Below are 17,482 nucleotides of genomic sequence, written 5' to 3'. Positions count from 1 at the left end.
TTGGTAGTTTGTTAACTTGCTTAATGATGAAGCAAGGTCATACCATTTCTTTGCCACCAAAACTACAGAATCCTTTTCATCTTGCTGTTTGTGGTGGGTCCCGTTTCCATGGCTGCGGCTCATACCAACCAACCTCTTCAATAACGCTACTATTCTTAGCTCAACCTGATTAATTTGTTTATCTGGTGTTTCAAAATAAGTAATGATAAAACGTTACGCGATGAGTTTGGACATTTTTTGGGGCCGTCTGAGCGGAATGTTTACGTATAATTTATGGAAATATACCCCCCTCTTCCCATAGAAATGGTAGACGCAATAGACTGTCGTCGGTTCAGTTGCAGAATGCATACTACTGAACAAGGGAGGGACCATGTTAACATAAGGCAGAACTCGCTGGGACGGTTCGTAAACAAGGAGCGACACCGCCATGGATAAAACGGCTGTGGTAAAGGTTGGCGCTGCGGCAAGTGCCAGCGTGTGTGCACTTTTTGGTGGAGTAGTTCTCGCCCAATATATCGTCGCCAAGAAGAAGCGAGCGGGGAAGAAATTCAAGATCATAGAGATGGTGAGTGTAAAGACCATGCCGCTCTCTCGACTCTGCCGCTCTGCGCAGTAGCGGATGTTCACTAGAATAGATTTTAGAGGTCATATAGCTAACTGACCATAAATAATATCCGAACAACAGTATTGTTAAACCATCGCCAAAATAAAGAACCACCACAAATATTATGTATCAGCATGACTCATGCTTTCGTTAGGGAATTTAGCTGTTGGACAGGTTTTTGTAGCTTAGGGATACCGCTCGCCTTCCCAATGACAGCAGGACGAGAAAAGAACAGTCACTGTCACTGTCCAGATGTCAATGTAAAGTACTAGGAATGTGATGTTGAATAATGTTGACTCGACAGTAGCCATGGGTGGTTCACATGACGCTAGAACTCGACAGGTGCTGCATAATGGTGTAGCTGTCGTGTCCTTTTGTTGTCAGGCATCCCTTTGAGTCTTTCAAACAACTGCTAGCCTTGTCCACTCGTACTGAAACATCTGTCGAGTGTATGCAGTAATGCAGTGTATTTTTTTTACAGTCTGACTCCGATGTACATAACCCCATGTCTGATCGTATATCTGTCACACTTACCAACAGTACAGGTGAAAACTGAACAATTACCAGTTGATTTAGTTGAATCGATGGTTCAGCTGTCAGATCTAGCATGTTACTAACATTTTGAAGGCCTCACTATTTGTTGGCGAGTCTTAGCTCTGGTCCATAGCTAGATGGGTCTGTGGTTCTGGCCATCTGCTTTTTTTGATGAAACCTGACTCAATGGATGAGCACAAACATCCAACACTGTAGCATAAATGCTAGCATTCGGAAGCTAAGTTACAGTTGAGCTTGCCATACACTCTTACAGTATAACCTACATAGTTTCCCCAATTCCCATGCTAACGATAACAAATCACTGTAGTTGTCACAGTATATCTACAGTGATGTCATTGTTTATTTCTTCTTTATTTCAATGGATGATAATGGAATGGAATGACTTAGGGTTGAGTACAGGCATCAATGGGTCCACAATATTCGATACACCACCAAGATACCCATGTACCTACGAAGTCCACACACAACACCAGAGGGAGCTCAACAAACCATGTGCAACTCAGATTTGGCACAAGGGACTAAATTAATTTCGCTCCTACAGTATGCCACCAAAATGTGGAACGCCCTACCAACAGTCATTAAGACATGCAAATCCCTTGACTCCTATAAAAAAGCGCTCTCAAAAGGCACCTACAGATGGCTGCAGTTCGAAACTGGCCCCTGTAAAAAATCTGAATCCCACCCCACCCCTTTTCCCCCTCAGTGTATATGTTTTCTTTTCCCTTTTTACCTCCTTTATGATGATGCTTGCCTGTTTTTTGGCTATATAGAAGTGTATATTTGTATGTCTCTAAATGTTATGATGAATTGAACAAGGTGGACCCTCTTGTAAACAAGTCTAGTGCTTTATTGGTCGTCCACTCACAGTTAACAGTTTTTGTCAGTTGTATTGAGTTGTGCTTGAAATGTACTGTAATTCTGCAAACTGTTAATAAATACATCAATCAATCAATCAATTAATCAGAGTGATATAATTCCTCTTCTGGAGACACAGCAGGGATTGCTCATCTCCAGGAGGTCTCTGTTTTCCTTGGCTGTTGTTTTTCCACTTGGCCTAACATAACAAGTGTAATCTTGCACCCAAAATTATACAGTGAGTGACAGAAACAGAAGAATAAACTTGGAACCAGGGGTCAAGACAACATTACAAACAACTGGTAGTCAGCTAAGAAAGGCACAATTGAAGAAATCAGAAAGGATTTGAGAGGCATTCATGTTTCTGAAGGAGACTGCTGTGTGTTTCACCTTGAGGCCTCAGGATGGCACACTAGGGCAACATTTATGCTAGCTAAACACAGTCTTTCATTTCCATAATTGTAATCAAGTCTAACCTGTTTACCTAGCTGGCTTGTATGGAAAACAGCATATTTGCTGTGAGTACTTGGGTACTTGAATACAACAGAATGCAACAATCCTTGTACTGTCTGATATTATATACATTATACACTGAAACATTTGAAGCTCACATTACCCTCAGTGTCTTATTTTGAACAAACCTTTGCTTCACACTATTGTCCTCAATCAAACCTATGTATGGATATGCTTGTTTGAAAATGTAAATGATTGTAAAGATACTGCTAGCACATAGTGCCTGTATTCGTATTTCAATAAAGAATAGTCAGGTCCAGGTAGATAAGAATTTGACATCAAACATGGAACACTTTAGTGATTGTGTCGAAATCAAATCTGATGGAAAACAATTTTTTGAAAGGAAACTGAATAGCACATAAAGTTTACAGGCACTACTGGCTCTGTCTCAATATTTGCAGTTGGTTGGGCATACCTATTTACACGCACCTCGACAGTGGGTGCAGGGCCAATAGTGTGTTGTAGTCCCGCCTCATTTCATGACGACGCCAGGCCCAGGAAATAATTCCCATTTCCCAATGCATTTTTCCCATAGAAATTTCAAAAAGTATTTATTTAAAGACCTTTTACAAAGCCAACTCGTACAAAGCCAACTCGTGACAAATCATGACTATAAACACAATCTTTTGGACCAAACTAATAATTACAAATAAGTATTTATTTAAAGACCTTTTACAAAGCCAACTCGTACAAAGCCAACTCGTGACAAATCATGACTATAAACACAATATTTTGGACCAAACTAATAATTACAAAGAAGATAAACAATAAAAAAGTGTTGTAACCTGCCGTTTTCTTCTTCTTTGTAATTATTTGTTCAGCCCGAAAAATTGTGTTTGTTGTCATAATTTCTCACAACTCAAGTTGGCTTTGTACGACGCTTAAAAGGTCTTTAAATAAATACTTTTTGAAATGTCTATGAGGAAAATGAACAGGGAAGTAACCCTGAAATGGGTTATCTGCAGCCTAACAGAGGGGTGTACCATGACAACCATGGCAACTTGCTCAGTGGGTGTGGCCATGGTGATCTAGTCCGTTGCCAAGGGCTCATGTACAGTATGGGGTTTGGGTGCGTAGCTCCTATAGTTGTAGATGGCCTACAGGGCCAGATGGTCATGTTGATATTAGGGGAATGGAGAATTATCCCCATAGAATATAATTAAATGGCACTAAAATGTGTGTTACACACACACACACACACACACACACACACACACACACACACACAATGATGCACTGAAACAGCATTAGGTACACTGACTCTAAAATAAGGTTTGTCTTTGTGTTTCTTTTTTATTGGAGTAGAGATGAGATGGTGATGATAATGGTTACTTACACAATAGTTAATAGTAATAGTAGTACTAGTAATTAGTTATTCAACATGTTCTCTCACATGCTACTGGAAAAATTATTAGAAATTCCACATTGCAGTTGTATTCTTCCGGCCAAACCAGTTGCAGTTTACGTCCATTTCTGTCCAGACTGAAATGTAGTGAAGACGAATTTGAAGGAATTTAATGAGTCTTGATCTTGGCCTTTTGAGCACCTACTTCTAATCAGTTCATCCTTGAGTCCAAGTGGACAATAGTGGCAATGTCATGAAATTCCCAGTTGACCTAGATTTTGGATCAAGATGGCAGGAGAAAACGTGCTCTGGGTGCACAGTGGTAAAGTCCCTGCCCACCTCCACGGATGTGGGTTCAAATCCATGTGGTACATCCGGCTTTCTCGGATATCTACATACGAACACAATTGGCCTGTGTTTGGGGGAGGGAAGCAGGGCGGGACTCGGGAGGGTGATATTAGTCATTGCACGTACTCCTCTCCTACCAGCTGGGGCGGCACCTGTCAGAAGGGAGTGTTGGGCCCGCGACTCACCAGACCTGGATTCTGTTTAGCTTATTCTTTTACGCTTGCGTTGTTGCGCCCCTCTTCAACAGAGCTGGAGGAGACCTGTTGTTGATCCAGGCAACAACGCCTGCGTTCCTCGCTTCACGTTTGCAAGGCCCTTTAGACTGTTCATCTGGCTTAACATTTCAAAAGGAAAAGTGACTAAAGTGGCATCTGCATTTTATGAAAGACAGGAAAGACATCAGTAAATAGAAATCGTGGTCAAAACAGCAAATTCAACTGATGCATTAGTGGTGCAATGAAAAACAGAATACCAACTCCCCCTCAGATGACTACAAATGTCAATGCAGGAAATGATCTGACTGTGTCAGAGTAATGCCCAGGATTGAGTTCATCATGTTCATCATGTCTCCCACATGGAAAGCCAACATCTTATCCTAAAGGGGAACATTTCCCCCCTGGGCCGGGGAGATATTAGGCTTTTGGTCATCAGGCAGAGGCTCTGGGACACCACTGCTACCTGATATCAGCAAGATACTTGTGTATGTACATCTTGAACTATGAATGTTATAATAGGCCTGGACAGTTAGTCCTAGATGTTAAAGGGAATCTCAACTAAGATACAGGGAAGTGTTAGCCAGATTCAGTTGTTTTAGATAACATGGCCTGTCCGTAACATCCGGCCTGTCAGTAACATCCTGTCCCTTGTAATGTGTACTGGGCTGGCATAGTTCACCAATTACTGCGTTGTCGTTCAAAATTGTCGCTAGCCAAAAATAACCGTTGTATACCATGTATGTTTAGTGAATATGTGAATTAGTCTTTATAATTCCTTAAATTGACCACAGGTCATCCCCACCATAATGTACAATATTTTCTTCTGGTGAGATGCTACATAAAAGATTTCAACAGAGAACAATGAATAAACATATAAAATATTATACTAGTTTTAGTTTATGACATTTGCATGTGCTTGTAGCACTGCAGACCCAGATCCGACTACGATCTTAAATCGTTACACCACAAGTCACATATCAATTGACTAGTTTGCAGGGTCACGATCTCTGTTAGTGTTATGTGCACAAAAGCATCAATAGAATTTGAGCCGAGTGAAGGGTGCCAGTCTTCCTCTCCATTGTCTTTGTCCTCTATGTAGCAATGTGCTCAGGTAAATAAGCACATTTTCCTGCTGCCATATCGCCATATCATCCCTTTTGTTCTCACTGAGTGAAAAGCCTCAGAGCACCTCTGTCCTTGGACAATGTCAGAGGCATAGCTGGATTGAATGAGTTGTAATAGCATGTGCAACTTTAACAGATGAACTGTGACCTGTGCTGGGGAGGGGGCAGGGGTTGGGGCTTTAGGACAGTCCTGTATTTTGTCCTCGGTGACCTTTTGATCCTGCTGAGCAAAGGCCTGTTTCACAGCAATGTTCTCTAACCTTTTTGTAAAGACCAGGCAAGGCCTTTTTTGAGATTTCAAAATAATGTGTGTGTGTGTGTGTGTGTGTGTGTGTGTGTGTGTGTGTGTGTGTGTGTGTGTGTGTGTGTGTGTGTGTGTGTGTGTGTGTGTGTGTGTGTGTGTGTGTGTGTGTGTGTGTGTGTGTGTGTGTGTGTGTGTGTGTGTGTGTGTGTGTGTGTGTGTGTGTGTGTGTGTGTGTGTGTGTGTGTGTGGAGGGGGGGGGGGGATCTGTCAATATGACAGTGGGAAAATGATTTGAGCCTTATTTGCAAGATGCTGTCTGTTTTTGTTTTGTATGAAACTTCAAATGCTGTGATGGTCCACAATTTTAAGACTTTAAGATGCATTCATGACTTACAGAAGAAAAACCTTTTTGCATTTGTTCTTCTAGCCTATGTGTGAGCCATTTCACAGCTCACATCACAGCCTGTTTTTTAGAGAACAAACCTCATTTGATTTTGGACTCGTGAGGAACTTGTTTTCTTCTGTCCTGTTTGGGTTTGGTTTGACAGAGTGCACAATCACAACCACTGGGGCCAATTAAGCAGCCTGTAGGACTTGGGTTGAGACGGGATAGGATTTCTGACCTGCATAGATGTTTAACTTTTTTTTTTATGTGAATGTAAACATGGCTATTTGAGAGAGATTCATATTCAGGCAGGGCAAGTGTGATTAGACAAAGCTGGCCTAGTTGTGCGGGCTGTGGTTGTGCAGGCTGTGGTATGTGAGGCGGATCATGTTCCAGCCAGCTTTGTACAGCAAACCCTCCACCAAATAGAAGAGACCAAGTAGAGTAGTAGCTAGCCTGGGATAATTGTAGAACAATGGTTAATAATATATATTTTCAGCTTATTATTCCTATTCCACTTTCTCAGGCATGGATCAGCAGCTGTCCATCCATTCTATACGAAGGAAGCATGCAAATATTATTGTGCTCCTAAAGAGTACAACACATACCTGATCAGTACAAGTTATATATTCTGCTGATTGGCATTAAGCTCAGAATGGGGAAACCAAGCTCTGTTGCCAGAGATTGCCGTCCCTATTTTGGGCAAATTATCACAATTCAAACTTATTCAAAATTGTTTCATTATCATCATTTATTTCAAAACTAGAGGAAAATAACAGATCCACAAGCTCTGCACAATGTGTTTTGCGAATTTGAAATGTGACGTATTGTGAACTTGTAGATTGGTTATTTTTTTATTTTTGTTTTGCCAAATATGTAGACAGTGCTTAAAAGTTTATTTCCAGAAATCATTTGATGGTAGTAAAAGTATTCCCTTCTAAACCTTGTTGCCATGTACAGGTTGGTATTTGAGGACTTGTTTGGGGTTCTCTTCCATCAACCTGGACAGAAGTCTTTAGTATTGTCACTCAGGTTCGTAGAAAGCAGATGAGGGTTACAAGCTGTTATAATGAATTAATAATGAATTGCATTTTTATAGCGCTTTTCCAAGTGCTAAAAGCGCTTTACAATGGTTCATTCATTCATACATTGGGAGGTGAAGCGGCGAACAGTCGACGCCAGCGTCCTCACTTCGTTGTGAAAAGTTGACCTTTGTCTGTCTAAGAAAGGGTTAGTTTATCTTGTCCTCCATTAGTATTAGATCTGCTTGTGCAAGCACTATAGATTGATAGGCCTTTGTGTTCAATAAAGGACCAGTTGTGGACGCACATGTGTGCTTGTGCTCCTATGCCCAGATTTCCGGAAAAGTGAGGACGCAAATCGTGATTGGCCTGCGTGATTGGGTGGGAGATGTGTCATTGTTTGAGCAACGTATAACGATTGTGCCACGGGGGACACCCGTATATATGTCGCTGGTAAAGAGATGTCAGACATTGCGCAATACTCGAGAGACACAATACTTGGACATCTTATGCTACGCCCGTGGCTGTGTTGTGTGATTATAAGAGGATTGGCCGATTTTGGCTTTTTGACTGAAAGACACAAACCTCTGACATTGTGGTTGTCCCGTTTCATGGTTGGACAAAAAATATTTCTCTCCATCCACTACCATTGGCTGAGCAACGTACATAATTATTGAAGACTGTGAAAAATGCGAGGGCAGAAAAGTGAAGACGGAAAAGTGAGGACGCAACTCACTATGCACTCTGCTATGCACATGAGAACTCAAATTGAAATGGAAACCATTGTTAGTAACTCTCTCAAGGATATCAAAGCTTGGATGGTTAAAGGTTATTATTTAGTCAAACTGAAGTTCTGATATTTGGCCAGTAGTGACTGTGATGCCCCTCATGAACGTGTGTTCCACAAGTCTCGACCTACAGTAACCCAAAGTCTAGGTGTGAAAATTTATACTCATTTTGAATTCGACAAATTATTCCAGCTGAGACTGAGATTATTTTGTTTTTTTAAAGGGTTATACTTATACAAATGTATCTCAACCAGAGTTGACTACTAATCAGAATCAACTTTATTGTCACTTCACAAGTAATATTTTTTGTGAAATTCGTTTTTGTGCAATGTGCATAGTTCCCATAATATTGATTGATTGATTGAAAATGTTATTCACAGTATGTAGAATGGGTACATTTCAACGGAAGTACAGGTCAATACAAAAACTGCTACATGGATAAAACTTGTTTTCATCAGGGTCCTCCATTTTCAATTCATCAGAAAAGTAATGCCCTAGTAATGCCATGGTAATGTCCTTTAACCTTTATGTTATATAATTATATTGGCCTGTCAGGCCTCCGTCTCACACTTGAAGTTGGTCCAAGCAAGAGCACATTTCCTCCATACTAGCTGGGTTGGCCTCCCTTCACCTGCTCCCTGTACATTGCTCCCCTGATTTAAGGGTTTTATTGTTTGCCTACAAATCATTAAACAAAATAGATCAAACCTATCTGTCTGACCTTTTACATCCACGTCCCATCCATGTCACTCAGGTCCAGAATGACTTGCTCTGTATGTAGGGCGGCTGGCCCCTATACTGCCAGTTTTTTAATCCTGCTTGTAAACACATTCATGCCTTGGCTTTTAAAGCTAGTGTATTAGTGATATTTGGTTCAAAGAAAACGTTTTTGCTTCTAAAATTTAATCTCTATAGTATGATAGTAATCATTGCTATATAGAGCAGGGTGGTCCCTGACCATACATTTAGTAATGTAGGATTTGTTGATTTTTATTTCCACCGAAACGGCCTTCTGACCTATGATGACCGTCCATGTAGTCATTTACTGACAGGTTGGAGGTCAATAAATTCAACATCAAAAGGGAGTTAGAATCTCAAGAGGAAGAAGTGCACCAGATTGTCTGGTTGAGTCATTATTATTAGGAAAGTATTAGTAGTTTCTCAACCATTGGTTGAGAAACAGTGGGATGTATTGTGTACACATGGGATGCATAGCAAGATACAAAAGCACTAATCTTAGCACATATCCCCACCCATCACAACAGTGGTCCCAGGTTGATTCTAAGTCAGGGTGGTGGACCCTAGCCTGGCTAATTAGCCAGACTAATATCACACAACACTAATCCGCCGGCAGGCTTTTTTTTTTGCCAACGGCTGATTTGGTCTGGCTTATTAGCCAGGCTAGGTGGACCCTTGTTCACAATCAGTTGAAAACCCCTGCTATAGAGTTCGTTCAGTAACAGGGGTCTCCCTAAACAGAAAATACAATATGAGGTGGGCTGTTAATTCCACTTAATGTTTTTCATGTATGGATTCTCTCTCTTGATAGAATACAATTGGTATCCTGACCTGAAAATGTTTATTAATGAGCGGGAGGGACAGGGAGACCCCTGTAACTAAACAAACACTATAGCCTACTATCAGAAAATAGAGCTATTATTATATCCACTTGTACTGTATGAGTGTTAGTATTCTTTCTTGAATGTGTGTGCTCAGCTGGCACTAAGTGAAATGTGTCCATCCTGTCATACAGTATATGATATGCGAATCGGGGGAGTTAAACGAACCTGTCCTAATGTAATTGCTTTTCTGAGTCCATTCTGAAAGACCCCTTGGTCAGAGGTCACATTGTTTGAGGTGACGAGAAATGTCACCTTTTCTTTACTGACACCATTCCTCCACTATTAATAGACCTTTATTGATCCCTTGAGGGAGGGGGGGGGGGGGGGGGGGGGAAGTGTGTTGCTATTGCAGCGAGGTAGTGAGTGGTGTGTGTGTGTGTGTGTGTGTGTGTGTGTGTGTGTGTGTGTGTGTGCGTCAGCCCTGCTGTGAGGGGGAGTGAGGTTTTGGTCTAATCTATTTTGGGCAACGCCCCCTCTGCATTCTGTGGCTATATAAGCGTGCGGCAGACAGAGAATGTTTTCTTCACTCTTGTTCTGAATCCAGACTCCAGGAGCTGAGGTAAGCCTCTCATGACATTATATAACACTCTACTCCCTCATATCATCACTGCTGGGCAGAAACCTTGTATCTTCTCTGTATTTCATCTTTTTATGTTTTTTCATAAATACTGCCCTATTTTATACTTCGTCGTATGACAGTGTCATGCAAAAGAAGCTAAAATAGCAGAGCTACAACATCACAACATGTCACATTGGGACTTTTTAAATTATTTTCAACATTTTCCCTATAATGAGGGATGATATGAAAGTTTGTTTACGTTCAAGTAAGTTTGACTATTGTGATGAATTTAACGTACACAAATCCCAAATCAAGAAATAAAGCCATTAATAAGAAAATTAATTAATGGGAAAACAATAAATGACATACATTGGATGGACCTTTTTACACAAGTGTGATGTGTAGAGTCATACATTTTGATGACGGAATCAAAGTCTAATGCTGGTGAAAACTCTTGCTACAGTAAATGCATGCACCCATGCATATTGTCTAATGTCTATACAGTATACAATTCTGCTCTTATGGGAAAATAAATCCTGGAAGCCCATTGACATTTGCGACAGGTTCCCATAGGCCTACTGTAGTGAGTTTTTTTAAAGATGGCACAACAAACAGATTCAAGTTCCTGTAACCGAGTATAATGTTCTAAAAGGAGGCTATAATTTTTTTTAAATTCTTCTTAAGACTGTAGTGTACTTAGTAATAGAATTAAGGTTTTGATTGGACACTGGCAATGCATACTGTAGATTTGAGGAAGCCGTTGTGTCATTGCGATTTTAAAGATGGGGGGGGGGCGGGGGGGGTCGGATGCTTACTGTAGACTAGAGGAAGAAAAAGGGGGACCTATTTTTAGCTTGTGTCTGCGAATTTGTGCCATGTCTCTCCAGGGATCGATAGCTTTTAAGAGGCCCAGTTGAGATTATATAAGACTGCTACTGATCTGTTGACAGTTGGGAAGTTATGTGTGCGTGTGTGTTTGTGTGTGTGTGTGTCTGTGTGTGTGTGTGTGTGTATGGCCCACCATGGCCTTGGAAACAAGGAGAACCCTAAACTGACACTACTACTACTAGCAGCTGTGTGTGCTTGTGTAAGTCAGTGCGTGTCTGATGTCTCGCATGTTTACATATGGTTCAGTAACCAATGACATGGGAAATTCATCAGGACCTTGAAGATATACATTTTGCACATGTGTGTGTGAGTGTGTGAGTGTGTGAGTGAGTGTGTGCTCGCGTGCGACTAATATGATACTATCATCAACATCAAGGTGTGGTGTCATGAGTGGCCTCAAACTCCACCTGATCTGGTTACCAGAGGGGTGGGGAGTGAACTCTTTGAGGACCTGCAGGCTGTAGCACAACTTCAGCCACCAGCTATAGACGCTGTTGGTTATGACTACTGTAATTATTGCATTCCTGCCTTGACAAGTCAACTGCAAAGAAACGGTCTGGCTTTGCATAACCTCTTAAAGGGCAAGGTTGGTAGAGGTTTGGGTTGTGTACGGTAGTTACCTTGACATGTTGAAACTAAGAAATCACAAATCATTGCTCCATTGATTAGAAATTGATAATTCAAATTAAAATATGCTCCTCAGTCCTCATTGAATTGACATTGTACAGTGAAACAGCGTTCAAAGTCACCCTTTGAGCACGTAAACGAACACAAACAAAGCTGATGAAGACAATATGGCACATCAGAAACCCAGTACTGTTTGTTTTTAAAATAAAAATGTCAACTTCCTGTTGATTTTACTCTTTGAATAACCGGATACACGGATCAAGTCCAAATGTTCTTCCTAATAAAATACAGTACTGGGTTTTGTGATGTTCTATATTGTCTTTGTCAATAGTCCATCTTCTTTCACCTCTACCCACACAAGATGAAAACGGGTAAAGGGGTAAATATTAATTAGATTACCGTATACAGTTTCTCTCACAACCATAGGAGATTTGGCTCAGGTTTGTGTTGTAACATTTCTCTTTGCTTTGCTTGTGAAAGACGTCCCAATCGCTGGAATGTTAAGAATAATTGAGCTTACCTAATAATTCTGAAAGATAATCGCCCTGCCCAAGATAATGTGCCTGCAATATACAGTAGCCATACTGTACCTAGCAGCCTAGCGGCACAAGTCCCAACAATGAACTACTTGTGCCGCTTTCTTCGTCACTTTCTCCCTCCACCTTGCCCATAATCTCTTAAAAAACAAAACAAAATGTTCCTCTATTTCTCTCTCTCTTCTTTCTTGCACTATTAATCCATTGTGCATTCTCCTCTCTGGAGGGATCCATCCTGTTCGGTGTTGGTCTTGCTGGGTGCTTGTTTTGAATTGTTTAGGTTGCTGTACATCATGAATAGGTTCCACTTCCAAACATCAATATCTTCTCTGCTAGAGAGTCTACAGGTCTACATGTGTGCAGCCTGGTTCATGTTGGAGGTTACAGTTCTCCGCCACCCTGCTGTACGCGAGCCCAAGTGTCCATACTGTACAGAGTGTGTTTAAGAATAGCTAGTCCTCAGCTCAGCCCCCTCCCTAACCATCTCTCTCTTCCGTCCCCAACACCCTCCTCCGGCCCCCTTCTTCATGCCAAGGCTGAAACTCAAGATGACCTTAACACTCCCTTTTTCACAGGGGTTGAAGGGCTTTTTTCCTGCCTAATTTTGAACCAGTTCAGAGTGTTTCCACTGAAAAGTTGGTTCGGAATTGGAACCAAAAAAATACTTATTTTTCTTCTTTTCTTGCCCTGAACTGGGAACCAATATGGGTGTGTCACTAATCACTACGGTTGGAAGATGCAGATGCACAGTGGCAAAAGCAAGTGAAAAATCACCATACGTTGCTGGCCAGGCCTGGAATCGAACCTGGGGTAAGCACAAAGGTTCCAAGGATCTAGAATAGAACCAGTTCTAGAACCAAAGTTATTTTGGTGAAAAAGGGGCCTGAGTGGCCTGGTGTCTGGATTTAACATGGAGCGGAGTCAAAAGCTAAAGTGTGCTGCATTTATGTGTGTAAAAGTGGGCTGAACAACAACATGCTGTTGAACCATAAACATCTGTTTTCAGATAATGGCCTGGGAGGTCTTGATAATATGAAGACTGCCCAGACCATGATATTGGCAACCTCTTCTCCAACCCCAGGCACAAAAAAGGCAACATGCTGTTGGCAGATGTTTGTTTTTTGCTCGCTGGTTTACAGGTGAAAAGGGTTTTAGTTTTTTTTCAGAAAAGAAGAGGAAAAAGGAGGGGGGAGGGCAGGGAGATGTTCATATTGAAACAACTCCCCTCTCTTGTCAGACATACTCATTGTCATTCTAACATCTCTAACCCTCCTTCCATCTGTGTTTCCAGATGCCTCAGTTTGAAAAGAGCACGGTCCACATGAGGGACCCTGAGAGGGTCGAACAAATCATCTGTGGCCTCATCAAGGGGGGAGCATCCAAACTACAGGTTAGCCTGCTGTGTGTGTGTGTGTGTGTGTGTGTGTGTGTGTGTGTGTGTGTGTGTGTGTGTGTGTGTGTGTGTGTGTGTGTATGCGCGTGCGTGCATGCCTGTTATGTCATCTTGATTTTTTTGTCAGCAGTCATTTATGTTCACCGTGATTGTGTGCAATTGTGCCATCTAGTGGTGATGCAAGACATGAGTTTGCAATATCTCTGAAACTAAATTATGATAATCAAACCTCCATCCGCATATTTGTGGCAACCACATCCCTCTGAAGCCATAGGATATAGACAAATGGACAGGTATATAGACAGGTGGACTAAAGGATAAAATTAAGCAGTTTACATCTGATCATGCTCTGTGGCATAGAATACATTAGATACCACATTGGCTGCTGTTATTCATTGGAGAAATATTGTTGCCATATTGGTGAGGGCAAGCTGCACCTCCAATCCAGTCTGTCTATTGAGGCAGGAGGTATATTAAATCAAATTCATCATAACTTGCTGAATTCTCATCCAATTACTCAGCACATGTTCTCTTGTTCTCTACCACAGATGATCACAGACTTTGATATGACGTTAAGCAAGTTTGCGGTCAATGGAAAACGCTGTCCCTCATGTCACAGTGAGTATATTCATAAGCCACATTTGATGTCATTGTTTTGGTTTTAATCATGTCATCGGACAAAGAATTGACAATACAGTACGTACTGTAATTTATTATCATGGAACATTAAAGTGTGCATGCGTGTCTATGTTTATTTGTATCCATCCTATAATTTTAGTTCTGTCATAAATGTGATTGCTTGTGTCAGTGACATTATGTCCCAACTTGTTGTAGATATCATAGACAACTGCACGCTGGTGACTGAGGACTGTAGGCAAAAGCTGTTGCAGCTGAAGAACAAATATTATCCCATAGAGATTGACCCACATCTAACAATGGAGGAAAAATACCCCTTTATGGTGGAATGGTAAGTAACACACACCAACACAGAGTCGTATAGAATTGCAGATGCAATTAATTACATAATATACATACAGATGCACGTGCATAAATAAACACGACAAGCATACTATTACACATACACAAACATGAAATCAGTGCTCCTAAAGGTATGTAACTGTGTGTGTGTGTGTGTGTGTGTGTGTGTGTGTGTGTGTGTGTGTGTGTGTGTGTGTGTGTGTGTGTGTGTGGCTTGTGTTTTCCCAGGTATTTTAAGTCCCACACATTACTGGTTGAACAGAGACTACAGAAAGACAAACTCCCAGAAGTAGTGAGGGACTCTGATGCTGCCCTAAGGTAACTGGTTATCCAATGCCGTGTCCATGACGGAATTGTAACACACGTACGTGTGTTGTAACTTGTGCATGTGTCCCACTGTATGAAATCAAATCTGGGACCACACAATTGTAAAAACAATCAGTTTGATTCGATGATATTGTTGCATGTTCAAAATCTACATTTGGTATGCTACCAAATGTGAGTGTCTGTGTGTGTTTGTTTGTATGTATGCTGCTGTATATCTCACCTCCTTGTGCTCTCTGTGTCTGACTGGTTCCAGAGAGGGCTACGAGCATTTCTTCGACCGCCTCCAGCAACACAACGTGCCGGTGTTCATCTTCTCGGCTGGCCTCGGGGATGTCTTGGAGGAGATCATCCGCCAGGCGGGGGTCTACCACTCCAATGTCAAAGTGGTATCCAACTTCATGGACTTTGATGACAATGTGAGTCTGTCTGAAAACATATTTTTGTCTCAGTTTATTCATTAGACATGTCCCCTTAACCTGCCCACAGTACCAAGACTGAAATCTCTTAACCTGTCAAATATAACTTAGTAGTTAATGCTGTCCCATTGCTTTGCTTTGTACTGGGAACGTACAAAGCAAGATTATACTAAAGACGAGGTCATCACATAGTTAGTGTGTGTCCTGTCTGTGTCCTGCATCTGGATGAAAGGTTCAGCTAAATGGCTACAGTTTTATGTACTTAGGCAACAGAGTTACCATCACTCACATTACTGATGTCTCCTACTCTTTCCCTCCCAGGGCATATTGAAGGGCTTCAAGGGTGAGCTTATCCACGTGTACAACAAGCATGATGGTGCGCTGCGCAACACAGACTACTTCAAGCAGGTGAAAGACAACTGCAACATTATCCTGATGGGAGACTCACTGGGGGACCTGAATATGGCTGACGGAGTGCCCAACGTGGATAACATCCTCAAGATTGGGTTCCTCAATGACAAGGTACAGACACGTAACTAGTATTCACACACATATCTGGGAAAACATGATCTTTGATTCAGATCTTGAAAGCTTTGGAAACTGCACAAGAATATTTCGAAAACTGTCAAAAATGATATCCTAACCACATGAACCCTAGTGTCCGTTTTCTGGGTCGATCATTCACCAATCTACAAGCTCAGCTAGAGCTTAGAGTGCGAGCTAAACTTGTAGAACGGCTATTTTGGTATAGAGAGAAATAAATAATTAATTGTAGACCTAACTTTGTATACTAGTACAGTAGACCCAACTTCATATACAGTAGATGTAGTAAAGCAGGGGCTGGCAACCACCTCTTTTTGAACAAAATATCAGATTGGGCTATTGGTGATCAAAAACAACCTCCTGTGGCAAAATGTTAAGAATTATAATAATTCAATCAATTCAATCAATCAATCAATCAACCATTATTATTTGATGAGCATAAAACGTTTCTCCCCAGATAGTCTGAATTTAATTTAAGTCTTATCTTAATTATTCATGTTCAATTAATTCTATGCTTAATTATTTTTCTAATTAGCAGTCTATAATAACTTAAGACATAAAAGCAATGGTGGATTCAGTGTCTGGCACTGAATGATCATGCGCCCAAAAAGGTTGCCCACCTCTAGACTCTGTAGTAAAGCATATTAGTTAATTTTTTACCTATTGTTTAGCCACATCTGTGACCTACAGATGTGTATAGCAGACAGTAAGACGCCTGAGGGCGAGAACTTGAAGCGATGAAACAACAGAGCTTCTTAATATGGCACAGTTGAGAAGTAGGAGTTAACCCATTCTGGGCGGGAACCCCTTTTGGTGTTCTAACCCTTTTGGACAGGAACCCCTCTTGGGGTTCTGTACAGTATTCAAAAATGTAAATGCACAATTTCATAGTAAATGCGACCTGCTGTCACAATAAAGACAGAGTAGTACAAAACATACATATTGGTATCCTAATAACAAAGTGGTCCACATGAAAATATTAACAATCTGTGTCTGCTCTGTTGTCCTGCAGGTAGAAGAGAGAATGGAGAAATATCTGGACTCTTACGACATTGTCCTGGTGAAGGATGAGACTCTGGAAGTGCCCAATGCCATCCTCCAGAAGATTCTATAACTCTCCTACAGTTCAGTCCACTTCCCAACTACTGTGCTACAAGCTCAGCTAGAGCAATCCCAGACCCATGGATTTGGAAAAAGACTGCAAGACCATTCTCCTCAAGCTGGAAATGACCACTACCTGACCCAAACATCTTCAATGTTCCTCCACACCAAGAGATTCTAGCTTTAGCCCCAATGCCAGCCTCTTTTGGACGCCACACCAATAACGGGCCATTGTTGAACCCTTTTCGCCACCTTTATAAAAAATACTATTTTCCCCCCCTCCTGAATGAACTGTTTTAAAAGTACATACAGTCCAAGTCTCTGTCTTTGTGTGTGTCTGAGTCTGTTCTAATCATTGCCCATGTCCACTAACCCGTGATATGAAAAAAGAATAACCAAAAACAAACAATTGCACATTATTGTTACTTTTGTTATCCATGCTCATTTTTAATATTGTAATGTTTGTATCAGTGTATGAAGTTTGCATATGATAA

General features: G+C 41.2%; 1 protein-coding gene across 2 annotated transcripts; it reads left to right on the top strand.

Moving 5' to 3' along the window:
- Positions 1-332: 332 nt before the first annotated feature.
- On the top strand, positions 333-17,293 carry nt5c3a (5'-nucleotidase, cytosolic IIIA). 2 transcript variants are annotated; one of them, XM_080768930.1, is made up of 8 exons: positions 333-565; positions 13,522-13,620; positions 14,172-14,241; positions 14,458-14,590; positions 14,830-14,919; positions 15,182-15,344; positions 15,666-15,866; positions 16,900-17,293. In XM_080768930.1, exons 1-8 carry the CDS (start codon positions 428-430, stop codon positions 16,999-17,001), a joined length of 996 nt encoding a protein of 331 aa, XP_080625056.1. In that variant the 5' UTR covers positions 333-427; the 3' UTR covers positions 17,002-17,293. The 2 variants fall into 2 exon arrangements, with proteins under 2 accessions (XP_080625056.1, XP_080625057.1); XM_080768931.1 differs by lacking the exon at positions 333-565 and adding an exon at positions 10,147-10,179.
- The last annotated feature ends 189 nt before the right edge of the window (positions 17,294-17,482 follow it).

This window comes from Protomyctophum bolini (assembly GCF_963924005.1).
Source record: "Protomyctophum bolini genome assembly, chromosome: 7".
NCBI lineage: Eukaryota > Metazoa > Chordata > Actinopteri > Myctophiformes > Myctophidae > Protomyctophum > Protomyctophum bolini.
This window is presented reverse-complemented; position numbering and strand designations above follow the sequence as displayed.

Coding starts and splice junctions, on each gene's coding strand:
- nt5c3a (XM_080768930.1), top strand. CDS start 428: ATGGATAAAACGGCTGTGGTAAAGGTTGGCGCTGCGGCAAGTGCCAGC. Junction 13,621..14,171: donor GGGGAGCATCCAAACTACAG/GTTAGCCTGCTG, acceptor TCTCTACCACAG/ATGATCACAGACTTTGATAT. Junction 14,242..14,457: donor ACGCTGTCCCTCATGTCACA/GTGAGTATATTC, acceptor AACTTGTTGTAG/ATATCATAGACAACTGCACG.